The sequence below is a fragment of the Stegodyphus dumicola genome, chromosome 4 (assembly GCF_044657685.1).
Source record: "Stegodyphus dumicola isolate Sdum_Otavi_A_Nest chromosome 4, ASM4465768v1".
In the NCBI taxonomy this organism is placed as follows: Eukaryota; Metazoa; Arthropoda; class Arachnida; order Araneae; family Eresidae; genus Stegodyphus; species Stegodyphus dumicola.
In genome coordinates this window covers 222,232,703-222,255,181 of record NC_140771.1, presented here as the reverse complement: position 1 = coordinate 222,255,181, position 22,479 = coordinate 222,232,703, and the positions used below count along the sequence as shown (strand labels likewise).

Below are 22,479 nucleotides of genomic sequence, written 5' to 3'. Positions count from 1 at the left end.
GATCTTCAAAACCATCAAGAAAAACACCGTTTTCTTGAAGCTCTTAATTATTATTGTTTCATCAGTCTGAGTTCACGCACTCAAATTTCAGGAGCAAATTAATTAGTAATACGAAAACAATTAATTACATGAACGAATCGTTAAAAAATTTAAGGTACTTCATTTTTTGAATGACTTGAGAAAGGAAAAAATGATGTAAATGCTTAGAAAACTTCAGACCCTCGTGCTAAAAACCTAGGGGGATAAAATATACAAGTAAATGTAGTATTTATAAATATAGTTAGTTAACTTTGTTGACCACATATAACTAATATTAGAGATCTGTGTATGTAAATGCTAAATTCAAACTTATAAATCCACTTCTTACATTAGACAAGTGTGAATTTAGATTAGATTTGAACACCATTGTTAAAAGATGTTAATGTATTTACACACACAAAATAACCGGACACATTAAAAGACCAGACGATAAAATAAAAAAGTGAACGAATATAGGTATGTTCAGTAAAAGCGACATCTTATCTCTTGTTAAAGCCAGTTTAAACTGGTTATTTTGTCGTGTGTATATCAAAACGCTGGTGTCATTTTCATTCATTGAGAAGACATTATATAAACAAAAATTGTTTCGAGATGAAACAATGTTACAACGTTAAATTTTGTTACAAATTAGGTTAACATTAGAAAGGGTTGAAGCTGCATATGGTGATGTATCGATATCAAGAACACAAGTGAATGAGTAGTACAACCGCTTCAAATCTGGGAGCGAAAGCGTTGTAGATGAAGCAAAGATAGGGCGCCCTTTAACTTCAAAGAATGAGGAATATGTGGGGAAAATGCTTTCTTTGGTTAGAGCTGACAGACATGTAATAATACAGCAACTTTCAGATATGTTTAAAATGAGCAAAGAAAGCTGTAAGTTCATTTTAATTGAAAATTTGAAAAATGAGGAAAGTTCGCTCTATTTGTGACTTGGATTTTTATAAAACAGCTGAAAGAAGAACGGAAAGGTTGTTGTGAAGATTTGCTGACTACTACGAGATAGGACAATATTTCTTAATGTGTGTCGTAGCGGAAGATGAGACCTGGTGTCTGTAGCACGACCCAGGAACAAAAACACGAAGTACGCAGTGAAAAGTACCGTCTAAAGTGAAAAGTATTCTCCTATTAAAAAAAGGCACTGGTGTTGAAATCAAAGCTTAAGGTGTTCCTTTTGCACGATAATGCTAGGCCCTATGCAGCATTGTCTGTACAAAAATATCTTGTTAAGCATTCACATGGAGTGATAAATCATCCACCATATTCTCCCGACTTACCTGCAGCTGATTTTTTTCCACTTTTTCTGAAGTTTAGGAAGGCCGTGAACAGATAGCAATTTGAAAATGTCCCGGATATTAAATCAAATGTTACGCGTGTTTTGCGAAGGATTATTTACAACACCTATAAATAATGTTTCGATGACGTGAAGAAACGTTAAAAAATGATATAGATTCCTCTGGCGATTATTTTGAAGGAGATGTATTTGTTTGTAAATAAGTCATCTTTTTCTTATTTATGAGAAAATTTTCTGTTATTTTATGAGCATACCTCGTAATTCATTTTTTTCACTTCCTCTAAAATCGAAGATTATCCTTTCATTAAGATTTTTTTCCAAGGACTTTGTTTCATTACATAAACAGGCAGAAGCTAAAAATTCGTTCGAGGCTAATTTTTCTATTCTTAAATTTCTCCCATCTAATTTAAGAAAATTTGTCTAGAAGCATAAGAAATATTTACTAATTAGAAATTTCCTTGCGGAAGGCAAGTATAAAAATTAAAAACTTTTTCTGAAATGATATCGAAAGCTGGCTTTGAAAGCTTCCATTATTAGCTCATTTTTCAGATTGGGACCTAGGATCTACGCAAACGTTTTCAAAGACACTTAAACGTGCAATGATTTAAAGACATCCTGTATAAAGTTGCATAATTATAGCATATCGTATAGAATCCCGTCATGCAACTTTGAATCATTGTTTATCTGGTTTTCTAAATACGATTTTCCCGATTATAGCAAAAATAAAGTAATATTCTTATATTAATGTATTCAAATTTGCAGTTGCATATACCATCTGCCATACTGAGGTAAGAATATTTTGATTTATGATTACGATCAATTAAAAAATAAATTAAACAAATTTTTAGCCTAAAATTCACGTACAAACTGCATGGTTGTTACGTAAAAATGAGTCAGTTGCCCTTAAACTTCCTTCACCAAGTCATCCCTTCCTTAGGAAGATAGCTCGCATATGCTTTGCAACACAGGAACAAACAAACAGGACTTTTAAAAATGTTCCATTTTTGCGATTGTGTGAAAAAAATTGTTCTCAAAATATTTGAACTATTATCTCAATGTGCTTGCAATATTTTATTCATTCTAAAATTTCCAATCATAAATATTAATTTTAAACCTCATCGCTTTTATTATATTGTAGAATATTACAGTAATTATTCACTGATTGTTGTTTCTGAACCGGTTTTATGTGTACATATTAAGTGAGCATGGAGCCATTTTAATTAACTGTTCATTTTAGTAATTAATGAGAAATGTATAATGCAAGGTACCAATGCAACCGAAAAATTACGGAAAATAAAAAAAAAATGGAAAATTGTTGAGGAAAATCAATTAAACTATAGAGAAGACAGGGAATTCAGAAAAACATACAACTCTCTTTAATTATTTGAGATGTTCAGTTCTCTCAAATAATTAAAAATTTAATCTTAAATCCTGATCTATAAAAAAACGCACATCTTAAAAGGAATCTTATCACAAAGAGAATGTCATCTTTGCTTTTCTTCAACAATGTATTGTTACGAATTTGGTATTTAAAAAGCTAATGTTAGTTCAATTATAAATTAAATGGTTTTATTTCTCGCGCAGTGCAGCGCGTGACGAATATTAAAAGAAAGCTAAGCCGGAAAATTGAAAATACAAGAGCGCGTGCATTAAATAAATAAATATCTCTTTTTGATTTCGAGAAAGTACTGGAAAATTTTAGCGCGTGATTTTAAAATCTTATAAAAGGAGGAAAACATCTCAGTTTGGAGTAGTTGTTGTAGTTGCTTAGTTTGTTGTTGTTTAGAAAACTGCCGTTGTTGATTATAGCGAATTCGCGGATTAGCGTTCTTTAGCTGTTTTGAATTACGTTCTATTGGATATTTGAGTAGTTAAAAGATAACTACTGTGAGATATTGTAATTCTGCATGATAATTTGAGAAAATTTAAGCATTTTTGTGATAATAATAAATTTTTGTTCATTTTTTTCATCGGACTTGTGCATTCATTTCATAACGAACCCGTACGCACGCAACAGTATTTTACTTAGCTCTGCAGTTTTGTGAATCTCTTTCTTTTTACCTGTTGTAAAATGTTATTAACTTTTTTAGTTAGAAATATAACTGTTCTGATGTCCCTGTCTTTGTAACTGCAATTGCCCTCGAAGAATAAACAGCGTAATTTAAAAGACATTGCATTATGTGTTTCGTACATCATAAAAATATTTATATTAATTTGAAAGTGTGATTTTTAACTTTTTAGTTTTATTTGAAGCATTACAAGTGCGCAGTGTTACTCAGAATTTCAAATTTCGTTTCAAATACTGTTGTTCACTTATTTCACTTGTTAAAATGCACATTTCTTATACATATATTTTTTTCCGTTTTCAGCACTATAATGATTCGAATAAATGACATTTTTAGAATGGTCTTAGTTATTTTGTTATAGGTTGTAATATATGCAAAAAGTTATTCTGTTACTTACGTTTAATTTGATAATCAGTTCAGTATGTTTTGTTAGAAAAAAAATTGTTTGGTTACAGAAAATCAAGAAAATTAAGGGAAATTAAAATTGAATTTCAGTGATAACTATGTAGTTTATTATACAAATAAATATTTCTAATATTTTAAGGAAAAGAAATCGTTATAATAATTTTAGCTATTTATATTATTAAAAATAATCAAAAATCCTCCTTCCAGTTTTTTATCTCGCAGTGCTTACGAACAGCTAACAGCCTCTAGTTTAATGAATACATTATGTGAAAGCTATCTTTTCAATAGTATTTCGGTATCAAATATTTTTTCTCTTTATAAAATGTATATTTGCATCTAAATGAAACAATAAAAAAAGTTAAAAGACGATTTTTCAGACTCATTGACTAAAGGTTACATATTTTCCCCCGTTCATTACAATTCAGTTTGTCTGACCTCTTTTAAATGGGACTTTACTGTACTCTAGTGTGTGTCTGATGCTCAGTAACTGTCATTTGACTTACCCCAAAATTTTAATTTTCCTTATCTAGGAAGATACACTTTGTGTTTTAATGAATTGTCCTATTTTTGGCTTTTTCTAGGTTCGTTTCTTTTTCCACAAATTTGGGTTGAATATGGGTGATTTAGTACTAGATGTTGTGGAATCCGAAGCAACTCCTGGAAAAACAAGAGTAGCACCACTTTGGAGAAGCTATGGCAACAAAGGTGATTTCTGGTGGAAAGCATCTGTCATGTTGCCCAACATATCCAATCCGTAAGTTCCAGTTTCTTATTAACACGTAGCATTAGTGCCTATTTTAATTAGCGATGAGATAAGTCCTAAATATTCTGAAATTCCAATCCTCTAAAAATCCTTGAATCCTTTAAATCCATCGAATCAAAAAAATAATATTCAAATAAAACAATTAAATATGCATTTAATAAAAAGCAAATGCAAAGTTATGTTTAAAAAATATACTTCTCTTTATTAAAAGATATGAATGAAATTCAATAACTGAAGTACATAATTTAAACTTGGAAGTTTAATTTCGCAACATAACTTGACAAAAATTATTTGAATAAGAACTTAAATCTCAATGAACATTCAGCAAACTTGACTGAGATTGGTTTCTGGCAGACAACGGGAGACATGGACAAAGCAGCGCTTATACAACATGGAATGTGTAGCTAGAAGCATTCAGGATTATCAGTAGATATATACAGGGTGTTTATAAAGTCCCGGACCCATTTTGATATTTAATAACTCATAAAATAATGAAGATATAAACAAACTTATGGCATTTATTGATGAAATAACTTATATATTTTCCTTTTCAGGTTTGAATATCTTTACTTTAGTAAATATCGTCTGCGCGTGTGGTTAATTTCAGATAATTTCATTTTCCAGTCTAAATATATGTACTTTTCTAAATATCGTCCGCTTATTAATTGCATTTTTCTCTCTTTTGTTTTTGGCATATTCCTGGCATTGTTAATCGCCATAATATGCGCATATGGGGATCTGAAAACCCCCATGAATACCGTGAGGCACAAAGGGATTCCCCAAAGGTTAATGTGTGGTGTGGACTAATGCACGACCGAGTCATTGGGCCTTTCTTTTTTTACGGAAAAGACGGTCTCATCAGTCGTATACTTAGACATGCTAGAAAACTTCGTAGTTCCACAACTAGAAGAGCTTCAGCCTCATGTTGTTTTTCAACAAGATGGTGCACCACCTCATTGAGGTACCATCGTTCGTAGTTCTTTGAATGACCATTTTACAGGAAGATGGATTGAGCGAGGAGGTCCAATTCCTTGGCCACCCAGATCACCTGATATAACGCCGCTGGACTTTTTTCTTTGGGGATTTGTAAAGGACAACTTTTACAGGAAGAGAGTGTCGAACATTGATGACCTAAAAGCCAGAATTACAACCGCAATAGCCTCTGTGGATGCCGACATGCTTGCCGGTACCTGGCGTGAAATTGAATATCGACTTGATATTCTCCGTGCGACGAAGGGGGCACACGGGGAAGTTCATTGACAAGGGTCATGAAACTTTTTGAGTCTATCTAACCATTTATGTTATTAATTTTAATCTATCTTTATTATTTTATGAGTTATTAAACATCAAAATGGGTCCGGGATTTTATAAACACCCTGTATATCCAGAATTAGCCGACGATTCGAGACTCAGCTCTCAGAATTTCTGAGAAAGCGCGGTGTTCACCAGCTGCTTGAAACTTCTGGTAGTTAGATGATGTACTGAAATAGTGTGGCAAAGTCGCCACGAGAGGATATAAATTTGATGTTCTATGCCACTAAAACTGCATTAATTGCATTTTAAATTAAAGCTTTTTGTTTATCTTCAACAGGAATGAATATTTAGTAATTAATAATATTAAGTAACATTTCCAATAATATTAAGAAACATTTCCAAAGTTTTGAATTAAAACGCTTTACACTGTCTTCAGGATGCTATTTTTAATTAAAAGTTTAACTGTCTTTAGGAACTGTTAAATTATTTTTATGTATTACAGCTTTATCGTTTAAGTTTGTTTCTATTTCTGTAACTAGGAGTGGCATCATATGAAGACAGCAATATGCGCTTCTTAATGTGATCGCTTTAATGTTATCGTGCGGATATTATTATCAAAATGCTAAAGTCTCCATTTGAATACGGAAACAGTGAAAATACATCGCATATTGTGATCAAAAATCGGTTATTGTTATCGAAATATTATAAAATGAATTTTTTGAATTAAATTAATGTCAACAAATGAGAATTAAATTAATAGAGAAATTGTCAAATGGATACAGATATGTCCTGAAATAGAGATTAATTTGCCAAACATCTTAACATTGAATTAAGTCAAAATTTAAGACTGAAAAATCGCGTTTTAGAAAAGACGGTAAAGAATAATGTTAAGGTATCCGACCTCGTTCGGGTACCATTTTTTAAAAATAGTTTTTATTTAAAATATAAACATATTAATTTGAGGATAAGCATATTAATGTGTAAATTAAATAATTTTCAAAATTAAATAACTTAAAGTTTTTATAACACAAAATGTCGCAGTGAAAGAAACTTTTAATGACAATTAAAATTCCCCTGATTTGTAAGTTATATCTTGCTTTTTTGTCACACACATCGTGCTTTTTCTTTCAAACAGCACGTAATTTTTTTCTTTGTGTTTTCGCAAAACTTGTGGAATGCTTCCGATAGTCGTGATTACGCATTTTGTCAAGTTTTCGAAATCCCTGCTCAGTGTAAAATCCAGGACACATATCTAACCTTGAAAATACTTCAAGCAAACCAGTAAATTCTTCATTAAAACAATACAACACTTACATTTGCTCCAAACATTAATGTTCATAAGTTTACGAATTTTTCTTTCGGAACAATGTGCCACAACATGCCGTTAAAACATTCGCTGGCATTTTGAGTTTTGCCATGTATATTTATGTATATACAAAAATTTACAAAATCTTCAAGCAAGAATACTATCAACTTTGTAAACATAAAAATGTAAACATTAGCTTGTTGCCAAACTAAATGCTAAATTAAAGGGAAAAATTATTGCCAGATTTTTAAAATGTATTACAAAATATCTAAAATTTATACGAAGGTTTATAATTTACGAAATCTTGATGAAAAATAAGGTTTCTGAATAGGTACGTCTCCTTAAACGCCCAATTCCGGTCCAGAATAGTTGAACTTCCGGTTTCCGTTACAGAAAAGTGTTTATATCTTCAGTTCTAATTAACCTATCAACAAGCAAAAAGTTGGATTTGATAGCTAAAGATGTATTCTTTAAGGTAATATAATAAAAAAATCGGAATTTTGACCGAAAATCATCTTTTGTACGAGGCCGGATTTAAGCATACCAACCGTTTAATAAATGAAGAAATAAGGATGGATCAAACACTAAAATTGCCTTTAACTAACATGAATTGCGATGAATTGAATGCTTGGTGGATATTCAGGAAAAATTCAAACTTCAGCATCAAAGACAGAAGATACCCACCTGTTGCTTGTGAAACAAATCCAAGCAGGTTGTAGAGACATTAGGTATTTTTGGAAGCAGGCAAGATGAAAAGTGAGTGAGGCCTTCGCCGGGAATCGAACCGCGGACCTCTGGAATACGCGCACAGCGTGCAGACCACCACACCACGAAGGCATGCCAAGAAGGCGGGAGAAACACCTTGTAAGGTAATGAGATAAACTTTTTGAGGAAGAAGATGCCAGTCAAATGATTTCCGGAAGCTTTATGAGTCTGAATACTTCACAAATTAAAATTTTCGTAACAATTCCAGATAGCCGACTATTAATGAATACTTGAAGTCAAAAGGCTGTGAAAATTAGGTGTTTATATGTTTCTAGTTTTATGTGTATTAAACTAGCTGATTCCATTGATGTTTTGAAGAACTATTTTCTTTTCGCTTAATAATATCATTCGGTTAATGTTATTAAAATATAGTTATGGATAAATGTGATCACAATGCGGCCCATACGGTATGTTAATATGACGGCAAATTTTAACTCTTTATAATAGAGTTTATTTTATATTAATAGGCGATAAAATAGACTAGTGTTTGCATTCCTTTTGTGCATTTACGGCAGTGAAAGTAGATACTTGAAATCATCCATAAAGAGCGATTTATATGATATCTCGTTGTTCCTGCACGCAGTGAATTGAAATCTCTTGTTTTCTTTATAAAATAAGTATTTAAATTAATGAAGAAAAATTGCTTAAAAATTGTTGATGACTACTTTCTGGTCCTAGTGATTAGAGGTTCTTTTACATCATTGTTTCACTTACACAAGGTTTACGTTAATCGAAAAATCACTTAACTTCAAATTACATTTTTGAAACTTCGAGGTTCCTTGATGATGAATAAAATATAGGTACGTCTCCTTAAACGCCCCATTCCGGTCCATAATAGTTGAACCTCCGGTTTCCGTTACAGAAAAGTGTTTATATCTTCAGTTCTAATTAACCTATCAACAAGCAAAAAGTTGCATTTGATAGCTAAAGATGTATTCTTTAAGGTAATATAATAAAAAAAAAATCGGAATTTTGACCGAAAATCATCTTTTGTATGAGGCCGGATTTAAGCATACCAACCGTTTAATAAATGAAGAAATAAGGATGGATCAAACACTAAAATTGCCTTTAACTAACATGAATTGCGAGGAATTGAATGCTTGGTGGATATTCAGGAAAAATTCAAACTTCAGCATCAAAGACAGAAGATACCCACCTGTTGCTTAGGGAAACAAAAATTTCGATGCCTTCATAGCACGAAAATTTCAGTAAAGTAATAAACTAAACAGATATCTTTGAAAACTAATACAATCATTGTCAGAAAATCTTGCCTAGCTATTAATAAATACTCTTTAGATTTTTTTAATCCATGCATTAATTTCTTTGTTCTGTTCCTAATTAATCTGAGTTTTTATCTTTTGGCACAAAACCAGCTTCATTTATAATACTTCTTTATTCTTTTCAGGTTTCAGTTGCAGTTTGTTGCTAGCCGAGGTGTTGGACATAGTGATATAGCGCTAGATGATATAACTCTGAGCCCAAGGTGTTTTGGAATCGGTAAGTACTTGTTTATATATGGCAATTTAATATCGATGATGAATTTGGTATATATTTGCTTAAGGATAAAATACAATAGTGTCTTGCGTGAGAATCGTCTTGCACAATGAACACTCGGGAAGACCGAGAATTATCTTCCTTAACGCATTTTTCCCGCATTATGAAAATGTAAATTTTGTTGCCCAACAAGCTCGAATCTTATTATCAATACAATTATCTTTATTTTCCCTCTATCTTAACGTGAAGATATGAAAAATAATCTATGCATAAACTAAGACAAAATGTGAGAAAATAAATGTACAGTAAATACCTTGATTTATAAGCATAATTCGTTAAAGAACGTATCAAACGTTAAAAGGTGCTCGAAATCCGAAACACTCGTATATCACAGCGAATTTTCCCATAAGAAATAATGGCAACTCTGATGATTCGTTCCACAACCTAAAAATATTCATATGAAAATGATTAATAGTAAAAAGTAAAGTACAAAACTGAAATATGTAAAGTAAAATACATATAACAAATAAATCTGTATGTTGCCTTTCAAAAGAATCTTGATTAACTATCGGAATGACTACTAGCTGCTGACTGACGGAAGTCGGCTATGGTATTCTTCTAGGGTCACTCTACGTTTGAACCATAAGTTTTATTTCTTAACTTGGATATTGAATTACTTGGGCTTATTTGTAAAACACAACGCAATGTAAAAGTATCTGGTTATTTGAGGATGTCGAGGAATTAGTTAAACTAATTAAATTTTTATTATTACTGTTATTAAAGTGAACTGGGTGATTGCTATGTACTGGATATATCGTCTCTGGTGTCTGCGAGGCTATATATTAATAAATTAAATTACTCACTATCTCTGAGTTTTGGAATAACTAAGTATTTGGAATCTGGAATTTGTTTTATTATCTATTTCATATTTTGTAAAACTTTAACAAATTATTGATTAACAAACTCAATGATTTCAAAGTGAGCAATGGCAACACTGTACGGGAAAAAACATTTTTATCTCCAGCGCGAGAGACTGTGTACGGAAAATTCTAAAGATATGCTTATTTTAAAATTATTTTACGATATTACTGTTGAATGTTATGGTTTAAGTGCGAGGAACATGATATTTAATGAATAAATGTAACATACAAAACGTTAAAAAAAGCGCCCTTTGGCCGTAATGTAAAATCTGAAAGCTTTCATAATTTTTTTGTATAAAGTATTTTTATTTTAAGAAAATTGGCTCTCGTTTAAATTTTTTTAAGGGGTATCAGCAGCCACTATACCGAAAATGTTAAATTGGCCATTTTCGATGTACTCTTTCTCAAAATCTGCTGTAGATACACGCTTGAATTTTTTTGTGTAATTAAAGTATACCTATCTGATAATACTGAAACTAGAAAGCCCGGCGGTCATACGAAATGACCGCTGTTCTAGATATTATAAATTCTAATTAAAATGATTTGTGCAAAACTCATCAGTCTCATTTTGCCGAGAAAGACGCATTTGCTCTGCGACTGAAGCAAGCCTTTCTTTCTCTGCTTAGTGGTTTCTTTTCGTCAAGAAAGTCGTTTTTGTGCAGCTTCAGCTTCTTTTCTCTCCTCTTCAGTGCTGTATTTTCTAGGAGGCCCATTCTTAAAAGAAATTACGTTAAGATGTAGTTTTTATATAAAACAGATGATTGCCAATGCAAACAAATGTTCACCTTTCCCCTGAGATGCTCAATTTGCGTTCAGTTGTAAACTCGAACCTGGACCTTTTGCATACGTGACAAATGTGCTACCGTTACACCGCAAAGGAATGCAGAAAGGAGGGAGAAAGTACCTTATAACGGAAAAAATGAATTTTGTATAAAACTTTCTTAATTAAAATGAAAGTTCTGTTTCGAAACGTTTGGGACACGCTCTGTATATTGCGTTATTACACAGTTTATGAAATCCTTTGTTGTTATTTTAGTTCTGCATCTTTTTCCCAAAATGATTTTTCCTGTTTTGCAGAAGTGAACTAAAATGCAATTTTTTTTGCAGGCGTCCCAGAGAACGAGAGTATTCTTCCTGAAGAACGTGAGTATTAATTTATACCCGTCGATATTCTATTGGACAATACGCTGATATGTTTATATTTCTATTATTTTTTGAAACTAGCTATCGATATGTACCTAAAGAAGGTATTATATATTTTACATACATACGTGAAGTATTTTTTAAATTGTATATTTATTAAAAACCATTTAGGAGTATAATTCTAAATATGCGATGTGAGTTGAAGAATGTTTAGAAATATTTCTTTTAGTTATGCGTATCTGTTTCTTATTTTCATTTTTGAGTAAAGTTGAAATAGTGATGTCTTACACGCTTACTCACTTATAAGCAGTAATATTTAAAATTTCTTAAGCACTTAAGTATAATTTATGATCCTTATTTCGATGACCTGTGCTCAAAACAAAAACATCAACTGAGCAAAAGTTTCTTTAATCAAATACGCAGCTCCTGTAATAAAAATAAATGTAATAAATGCGAGCGTTAAAAAATGAATACATACCAGCGTTTTTATGTGTTTAACTGTATAAGCTGTCTCCAAAAATATGAAAATAGAAGAATACAAATCCTTTGCAGGCTACAAATTTTCGAACCTGATTATTTTCTTACTGCGATGTTGAAGGTATTATTCCAAAAATATTATGTTTATTCTAATAAATTAAAAAAAAACAGTTATGACCATCTTCATAATGCTAGAATGTGTTCACTGAAATGATGTATAAAGTATTGGATAAAGTGGAATGTTTATTAATGGCTTGAGAAGACATTTGAGGCATCGTTTTTTTTTTTTTTTTTTTTTTTTTTTTTTTTTTTTTTTTGTTGACTACTTTTGTTTATAACAGGGAAGTTTTCTGATTTAAACGACGTTGATAAAGATTGGAATGTAATGTCCTGAAGATTAAAAGCCCTCACTTCCGAAATGACCCAGGTGACTGAGAGTTTCAGAAATACTTTTATTAATACGTAAGAAAAATGGAAGAAGGACTACAAAACTGGTAGTTGATGTCGAAACGTTAAATTTTAAAGCCTGATCAATGCCGTATTTACGTATAAGCTGAAGCTTAGAGCCCCCTCTTTCTTGGGCCCTTCGGAAAATTGTAGCATATCCCATATAAAAAAATTCACTCATATCCCTCATAAAAAGCCCCATATCTCAAACAGCTTAGGATCTCATCAAATCTAAATCCGGTCCCGCTCTTGATCAACGAATGTGAGCTTCGACGATTGTCCCACTTAGTGAAAGCAGATAAGGAGCTGTCTGCAGATGATTTAACTGACAGCTGAATACACTGCAAGTACAGGAGCGCACATTTCATCGAACTCCATTCAATATGGGACTCCGCAGCAGATATCCTTTCATCTGCGTCCGTTAAACCAACACTATTGTTATTAAACAGCCCAGGAGCATTAAGATTGAATCATGCAATAGTGAAAAAGGCAAAATAACTATTCAGATAATCCTGGTGAGATGAATAACGGTTTTTTTTTTTTTTTTTTTTTGCATCAAGTCAATGGCCATGCCAGGGTATGTCGTTTTCCAGACAATCGATTCTACTGTTATTTATGTGGGTATACAGCTATGCTAGACAGCCCTTTCCAGCACCTCAGTTTAAACCCCGGGAAGGGCATGACGAAAATGCAATTTCATTAGTTGAGTTTCACGACGAAAAATTACCAGTAAAACGCCAAGCCATACTTTTCTTAGCAAAAGTAGAAAACATCAAGCACGGGCTGAAGGTAGGCGGCATAGGTATGGTGGTTCCATCTAGTAGTCTGGGGAAGCGGTGAAAAATCTCAAGGCAGGCTGGTGAAATCAAGGCACCATGCAAGGATCGTCGGCTGGCGAATCAGGAAATAGTTTCATCGGCGAATCAGAAAATTATTACAATTAGACATTTGGTAGAATCTGCCTCCAGCCATCTAGCAAGAACTTGTGACATCCATGCCAAGGCGAGTTGCAGCAGTTTTGCAGGCCAAATATCGCGCAACGCGTTACTGAATACGTGGTCATCATGTTTTGGCTCTTCAATGTAACTGTGCTTGAGTTGTATTTGTGCCATGTCACCTTTATTTCCAAATATGATTATTTTCAATTATTGTCCATTTCAATAATCATTTATTATTTTATCGTAACTTTTTTTTATTTTACAGTTCCCAAACCAACCGTTCAGCAGCGGCAGGTCACTTACGTTAAAAGTGAGTATTTAGTTCCTAAGTAAGTACGTCTGAAAATAGTATGCTTTTATAAAAATGTTAGATATCTGCTAAATATAGACTTGTCTATATATATAAAGAAGAATGCCTGTTTGTTTGTTCACGATACCCTCAGTCACTACTATAGCTGTCGCCACCAAACTTTCTACAATTCTTTTCTGGGTTCTGTGAAAGGACGACTTCCACTTCCCTCCAAAAAATATACATATATTATACTCGAATTTAATGAGCTTCTGCTTAAAAACTCAGCGATTTGAAAGCTTTGCATTGCCACTCTGCAAAAGCGTAAGATGTTTCAAATTTTATCGAAATACTAGGGACTAAAAATAAAATTGTGTTGCCACTCGGTAATATGTCTCGAATCTAATAAAAAAAACTCGGCTATTTAAGAGAAAAGTGTTGCACTGCCCAAATTAAAATACTTCAAAGCAGTACAATACTGTTATCTTTCAGCAAAGTGTAAAATTTGATTTTTCACTCAATCATATGCATTTTCTTTGTTTTTAAAAGTGAATTTGTAGTAGTCGCCACAAAGCATTAGTTCTGCTGTGAAATCTATTATGCCACAAGACCGAAAATTGGTTGTTTCAGTTGCACCTTAAGCACGATAACAGCGTGCTTAAGACTCTAAGTTTGCTCTAACTCTCAGTCTGCTCCGCTCTCTTAAGCACGTTAACAGCGTGCTTAAGAGAGCGGAGCAAATTGAGAGTTGCTGAGACAGCGGAATAGACAATAATTAGGAAAGGATTGCAGAAGTTATCGTTCTGTCTGTTGTTTGAAACATTACTGTCAATCTAACTTAACTGGCATCGGGTATTTCCGATGCCAGTTAAGTTAACATATAAATAATGCCAGCCTAGTAACATATAAATAATAATACATAACATAAAATTAAATGTATTTGTACTCAAGTTACTAAACGTGCTCATTATACGCAGAAATAAACATTCTAAAACCAATCTTTTTACATGGAATGAAATTGGTATACATTGCAAAAGAACACTTTGCGATCAGCTAGACAAACAGAAAAGATAATTATTATTTTGCACTAGTTAAAACTGCATTACAAGAATAACAGACACTGTAGAGTCATTAGGTTATTTTAAAGCTGGAAACGTAAAAAATGTGCAGTGCCCTCACCGGGACTCGAACCCTGGACCTCTCAAATATGCGTCGAATGTACTTCCAATTACAACATGATTGAAGGGATGCTGGCGAAAATACCTTCTAATGTTATAATTGCAATTGTAGGGTTTAAAATAATTGACGTCGACGGGATAACAGTTTAAAATTAAATATTGTGCTAGAATAAGTCTTGTAAACTAGAATAAAACTTGTGAAAAGCCAATAAGAAAATAAAAATTAAATATTGATGCTTTGTTTACTTTTCAGTCCATTTCAGGGGCAAGGAAAATATCCATAATTTCTCTAATAATTCCCGAATTTAAAAACCTCTTTGCAGACGCTGGAAAAGGATGTTCAGACACGATGCTGTGGGGTAAGGCAGAGAGACTCAGCAATGAATTTTTAGCTATGGTCTTAATGCGGAGTTTTAAATTAATTAGTTTATGTACGCAGGTGAATTACAATATGCCTTTTATTAGCAGAAAAGGTATAATGAGTGTATTATTAGTACTGCTTTCTTACATTTCAGAGGGAGAGTTTTCAGATAGATAAATATCTATATATACTATCAGAATTAGTCTATTCTCCTTTTAAAGGTAAAAACATAAACTGTGAAGGAAATTTAGAATGATCCAGTCTAAAAACCATCACTTCATCGCGTTTTATTAATATAGATAGATTTCTAACATGCGACGGCAAATATTTTGAGTGTTTACTCCGTTGCAAAAGAATCATAAAAGGTTATTTTCGTTGTAGTTCCTCGAATCAATATTATGTGGGACCAGGCTATCTACACATTAAGGCAGAGAAGAGAAACTAAAGTTATGAATCATTGCATGTCGGTTGCAAATTAGAAAAAACAGGAAATAGTTTAGAACTTTTCATATTCATGTATAAATAGTTCTGCATTATTATGTAATCCGTATTTTGAGCCAAATTATATCTATCCTATAAAAATATTTCTCATCCACAGAATTTCTTTTCACGACGTGTGGTGCTCGTGGTAGACTAGGACCAAGTGAAACATTATGTTCCTCAGCGTATCAAAATACTACCACCAAAGTGACTGTAAGTACTGAACCCACAATGGAAGGGATCCAGAAGTGGACTGTACCCGAAAGTGGCCTGTATACGTAAGAAAGATTTCATTATATAATTGTATTTACCTATTTAGATATGTGTTATTTTTCGTTAAGAAGTGAATTTATATGAAATAAAATTATCACTCTGAGAAACTTCAACACTTTTATACCAACATATAAGAGTTGTTCAAATGAAAACATGCAAAATGTCGTAACACATAAACAGGTTGAAATTTGAATATGCCGCTTTAGCATAACGTAGTGAGATACCTAAGGACGCGAATGTGTTGCCCGGCGTGGTTGGGCGCATGCGTGAGGGCCCACACATAACGCAGGAAAGAAGTAGGCAGTTGTGTGTTTTGCCCAATTGATGCAGCAGTGTGTGCGAGAACATCATGGCATTCACATTGCAAAATTCGACTACTGAGGAGCAGCAACGTGTTATCAGATTTCTAACTGAGGAAGGGTTTAAATTGGCCGATATTCACCTCTGGATGATAGTCGTATACGGGGGAAGACCGAGTATCCGACATGTTAGTGAGAAAGTGGAGTGTCAGTTTTCGTGAAGGTCTGGAATGTTTGATTAATGACTCGAGACCAGGCCATGCAAACACGGTAATCATGGCCGAATTCATCGACAAGGTAAACGATTGGTGAGAAATGACATTTCAAAGAAAGCGCTTCAACTCGCAGCTCACGTTATGGCAGAAAAGATATGTGCTTTCTTACGAGTTATACACATGATGAGGCTTCTGCCCAGGCGCCTGTTACAAAGTGTGTTTAGCATCTGAGTCTTCAACTCGGACGACGAACTGAGGGGCACAGTAGAGGACTGGCTCCTGTCACGGCTACATGAATTCTGGGAAGAGGGAATCCTTCAGCTCAATGAAACAGTGGTGTAGTTGTGTTCAGACCTCTGATGATTACTTGTGAATAAAGACTTCAAGATATCCTTAGTGTTGTTTTGTACCTTTTCATTTGAATGCCCCTTATATTAAAGACTACACACTTATTATATAGAATGACTCGACTCACTTTTATTTGAAATTCATTCAGTGAATCAGTAATTGTATCCAGTTAAAGACGTAACTAGTTTTTAATAACAACACTGTTGAGCATCCTAAATTAATAAATACAGTTTCTTGATTTCAGAATTTCTTGATTGGCTTTATATTGTTTTGTACGGTTTAGAATTAGGATCGTATAACTTGTGCATTCCTAAACTTTTCTTGGTGTATTAATTTTCCATATTAGTACATTTAGCACCTCGATAGCAGTTTCTTGCAATGAAGAGTACCAACCACGGGTAACTCTAACCATGGATTAACAATACAAACTAACCACTGGTAACTTTTCTCTTACCGCGACTTTTCAATTATTATATTTCCTGTCAAATTTTAGTTTGCTTTCAATAATTTGATGTCGATTGCAATTACGAGGCAATATTAATTTTTACTACCGAGTCCTAAAATTGACAACAAAATTAAATCAATTTCCAACTTTATTTTTATCTAAACAAATGCTTTTTATTTTATTTTATCTGAAATAAGCATGTTTTTCTTACAACTTTTCTGAAATTAAAAAAAAAATAATTTTGTTTAAATTTCTTCTTGGTGTTTTTTGAGATTGCTAAAGTCCTAATGCCTGTTTATGATTGCTAGAAGCTTCAAAATATTTTCAATTTCTTGCTTTCAACGAGAAAGAGGCAGAAATCAGAAGGCTGGTGAAGCTTTAAATAAATTTGTAAAATTTGCTAATGAAACTAAAAAGTATGATATTGGAAAAAATAAATGAATTTTCCTGTGCTACTATACATCCGCCTCCTCCAAAGTAGGAATTTATGAAGCAAGTGGGCATTTTTACTCATTAAAGGTGCTTTTAAATTAACGAAAATATTGACCGAATGTCTCTTCTTAGGAAACATTAATGTTTTTTACTGATTAATGACTACATAGGGCAAAAGTATCCCAACGTAACGTTTTGAGAAATGCCTCTTTCTTTAAAGGTTTCTCTTGAAATGACATAAAAAAGTCAGAAACATCATATAGTTTATATACCGAGTTTTTAATAGCATTAACAGGTCGTATTACTTCCGAAGAGAACATGTGAGTCCACTCAGACTAAGGTCCCCATTCTAAAGAGAGTGAAGAGGAATTTATGTAAAGTAAATTTGTTTATACTTTCAGGAGAAAATTCCATAGCAGGGGTGGCAAACTTCATGTCAATAAGAGCCACGTGTTGTAATTCAAGAAAGTTCGAGAGCGACATCTAGATTTTTCAAAAGCTGCAAGTCCATATTTACACAATTTTAAAAGTAGTGAAACAGGTTCCAAATAGGAAGAAATGTCTGATTATAAACAATCATTCAATGACTGTTCGCTTTCGGTGTGTGGTGATGAGTCGAAGAGAACACGAAGTTTTGTGGTGTCTTTGTTTCCTCTAATTGCTTTATTGATACCGTAAAATGTAGTCTTTTCAGTTTTTAAATACTCCGATTCAACTCCAATACTCTCTTGCAAATGTTTGATCAATCACAGCTTTGCAGTGTTCACGAAACTTTGCAATCTCCTTAAATCTGAGCCACAGCGATTCAAATTGATTTTCTGCTACCTCAGAATGATCCCATAATTTCCCTGCATGCTCGTTTCCATGACTAGTAAACTGTATAGATGTTGTCCTTAAATGTTATTGATCTTCGGAATTTTCTAATCTTCTAATCTGTGACAATCATCAGTTTTATCAGAAACTTCCAAAGCTTCCATTTGCCATAAATTTCTCATCAGTTCAGATGTCGAATCCATTTCTTAATGATACTCAACTCTTATAAAATTTTGTATGATATTAAATGTTTCTGATATATTACATGCATTTCATCTTCTGCTCAGAGACCAAACCCCAATTCAGTGTCTACCATTAATAATGATTCAGAAATTCTGCAGTATCCAGTATTCGGCTGTGAAGTATCCACAAGCATTCATAAGAAAATTTAACTTTTAAAGTCTTTACAATTTTTTTGATATAATCAGTATGATGTTTTTTAAAGTTTTTGAATAATACTGTTAAATTAAAAAATAGTAACTAAAGAGAAATGAAATGAAATAATTACGTTTGAACATTGATCTGATTAAGTTAACTAAGAACGCAGTAGAAAGAAATTAAATATATTAATTACGTTCTTTTCGACATTGAGTAGTTTTAATTCGCATATATTCTATTTGCATAAGAGTCGCCACCACTTCCTCACGAGAGAGCTAAGCGCGGCTCGTGAGCCGCTCTGTGACTATATCTTTATGTATAGTTTAGCTTGAATAGCAAGGTTATAAAGATAGATAAGAAATCTAAGACTTTAGTCTAAAAGAAACGGACTTTGAATGCAGTTTCTGTTGAACTAAAAGAAAGGCATAGCTGGAGACCTGCAGCTTTTTACATGCTTTGACAAATTTTGTTCCATATTTCCGTAACTTTTAATCTACGCCAGGGGTTCTGAACCGGTGGTACGTAAGAGAAAAATAGGTGGTACGCAAAGAAGCAAAGTATTTTAAACTACTAAATTAAAAAATTAAAACCCTAATATCCTGATTGAATGTTTTCTCTAACACTCGTAAATTTAGCTTCGTTCAAGAATGGTGATGGTAGCAGTACTTTGTAGAGGTGGTACTAAAGGTTTTCAGTTTTTGTTAAATCGTACGCGTTAGTTAAAAGGTTGAGAACCACTGATCTTTGCCGTCTAGTTGTTGATAGATCAGCTACAAGAAAGCTCGGACTGCAAAGGGGTAACTGCACCGTTAATGTATATTCTCCATCCTTAAAAAACGTAACGTTATTTATTACACTTCTCTTTCAACAAGAGTTGTTTTGCAGGATGTTCGTGAAAGGAGCTGGCGGCGGAATGGGTTTCTCCAACCGGCAGCGGAGCTTTGGCACTTCCCTTCGTGCGACTTACGACTGGCAGGAAGGTGATACCATCTATCTTCTCATAGGGCAAAAGGGCATAGATGCCTGCGCGGTAAGTCCACTATCAGCTTCTTTCTCAGTTAAAAAATAAAGTGTTTCGGTTCTGATAGTTTCTACTAAAGCCTGTGCGGAATAATAGGTAACTTATGTATGTACGCAAGAGAGCAGCACGAGAAGGAAAGTAAAGTGTTTTCTCCCCCCCTCCCATTACTCCTGTTTATGTTTAGGGTAATTCTTAAAGCCCTATCGTATCTAGCGACGTGCGCGGCTAGGCTGGACATTTCCGAAAAATGAGATTCTAGTAGCACTGGCTTAAACGGGAAGTTTCCGAGAAATGGTCCATCTAGCCGAGGAAGGGATGTTCCGGCTACGAGGAACAATTTGAAACTTTTCTGAAAATGTTCCGTTTGCAGCTGTGTTCCACGTAGAGATCAGCCAATCAGACGAAAGTTCCGCTTTTGATGAATCACGGGTAATTTTTAATATGGGAATGGCTGCAACTGTGAGATCCTGAACGGTGGAAATAGAAGCCGATTTAATTAAAGAAATACGGAAAACACTGTATATATTATATTGCTGTTTTGTTGTAGTATAACTGTCTAAGTCATTTTTAAAATGTTTATATATTCATTAAATTTATAATCGTGGAAATTTCAGACTAGACATATCTTATAACGTGCTTTTGATGATTTGTTTACAAATTATTCGTCGCCAAAAGGTCGCCAAGTTTGTTGTATTTCGTGCTGATCGTGTGAAAGGAAATGCTATTGTTATATAATAGTTATTTTTCTTTTGTTGTAAAATTAAAGGTGAATAGTTTTTAAAAAATCTGTTTGTATATATCCACGACTTTACTTTTCTGCTAATTACTTTTACTACTTTTAAATTGAAATTGCATAATCAGCGACATACTGTAAATAACATGAGAGGTGCGTAAAAATGGAAAACATAGCTTATTTAATAATGAGAATAAACATTAAATTTGTATGCTATTATTTTCATGTTATTAATTAAATACTTTTTAGATTATAAATACATTAAGAACTATGTTTTTATTGTAAATGCTACACATTGAAACATTGAAAAGTTATGGATTTATTGTTATGAATGATGAAAACGATTTGTATATACATTCATTAATGTAACTCTTATTCTTTACATTAATACTAATAAACATACATCAACTTCTAAACCATTGCATCTCACTTTCTCTACATGTATGTAAATATATGACTTATTAGATCTGTGCATATGTATATTGTTCCGAAATATCCACCACGCGGTAAGATAGCTTCCCGCAAAGCGGGCTTAGAGTTGCCATAAAATGGCAAGGAGAGCCAGAGTTACGAGATTGGCCCATTTGGAGACAACATTGGCGATATGCCATAGACTGATGGAGAACCTTCTAGAACGAATTCATACCACTTTGGCCCAGAATGTTCTCGACGGCTGGTTAAAAGCTATATAAACCCTGCACGTACGAAGAGTAGCAGTCTATCGAGAGGATCGTTAGTCTTGTATTGAGTTGGTGCATCTAGAGTGCGCGTCGTTGAGGCTATCGGAGTCGTTGAGGCTATTATCGAGAGTTGTAGCGGGGAGAGGCTCAAGAGACCTCGAGTTCCGAGAATGACCGAACCGAGTCGGGAGCTGTACTCTAGTGCTTTGCCGTGAAGCTGTTTTCACCGCTATAGCCTGTTAGCCTCAAGGCTGTATTGCTGATTGTTTCAACATGGCTGTCGTAGTTTTTCGACGACTGTAAACGTGTTTTTGGAGCTGTCCTGGGTAACACTGGCTAATAAATTGTGATTGGATTCTTCATCAAGTGTTGTCATCAGTCAACTCCGAATCCACGAACTCGTACAAAACGCAAGAACATATATGTATGAATACAAAAATTAACATTATCAAAAAGTTTATTTGAAATTACTTCTAATTCATATAACGATCATATAATTGGCAGTAACTGTAGTCATCAGTTTTTTGCACATTATCCTGGACATGGAATACACAGCTGAAAAATAATTGAAGTGCATTTTGTGCATTAAGGTAGTCATTAAAATTCACCTATTTACATACAACATTTGCATTTGTAATTTACTTTGGAATTTTAATAAAAAAACTGAGTAGCCTTTATGAAATATTTAACATTTTGGGGATAAAATAATTATTTTTGATCCATCACGAAACATATATCAGTAAAAAACATTATATTGTGTACATAAAAATTATTAAATAAATGTATAGATGCAAAAATATTGTTTACAGTAATAAAATCCGAATAATGACAAATTACTGAATGTACGATGTCAAAGTATTTACAAAAATATATACAACAGATCATTACAAGAATCGGAGTAAATAAAATATACAGTTTAAAAGTAACCAGCTAATGTAATAAACACATGTCATTTTGCCAAGGCACTAAGCCAGCAGTATTAAAATAATTACAAAATATATTTTGTATATACACGGAATTTAAAAGCAAAAGTCTCTTTCGCCAATCTGAGCGATAACTGATTCCTGTTTGGATATCAAGTCTGTTTACCAAGTGAAGATCGTAACCCAGCTAGGTAGGTTTGGGTTTTGAGAAATGTTTCTTTCGACGTTGTGTTCCGGCTACAATTAGCGTATGTGATAGGCGTCTAACAACGAAGGTCTGATGGCCACCGTGCTCATACCTGT

General features: G+C 33.3%; 1 protein-coding gene across 4 annotated transcripts in view; it reads left to right on the top strand.

Annotated features, from left to right (window-relative positions):
- The window catches only part of LOC118188535 (leukocyte tyrosine kinase receptor-like), a 374,636-nt gene that overhangs the window by 145,074 nt on the left and 207,083 nt on the right, over nt 1–22,479 (top strand). For all 4 annotated transcript variants that reach the window (XR_015040889.1, XR_015040890.1, XR_015040888.1 and 1 more), the window contains exons 7-12: nt 4,383–4,555; nt 9,295–9,386; nt 11,411–11,446; nt 13,574–13,618; nt 15,735–15,894; nt 19,705–19,849. Coding sequence is in view for 1 of the 4 variants with exons in the window: in XM_035358990.2 (XP_035214881.1) it covers nt 4,383–4,555; nt 9,295–9,386; nt 11,411–11,446; nt 13,574–13,618; nt 15,735–15,894; nt 19,705–19,849 (651 nt within the window). In the remaining 3 variants the exon portion in view is untranslated. The remainder of the gene's footprint in view (nt 1–4,382; nt 4,556–9,294; nt 9,387–11,410; nt 11,447–13,573; nt 13,619–15,734; nt 15,895–19,704; nt 19,850–22,479) is intronic.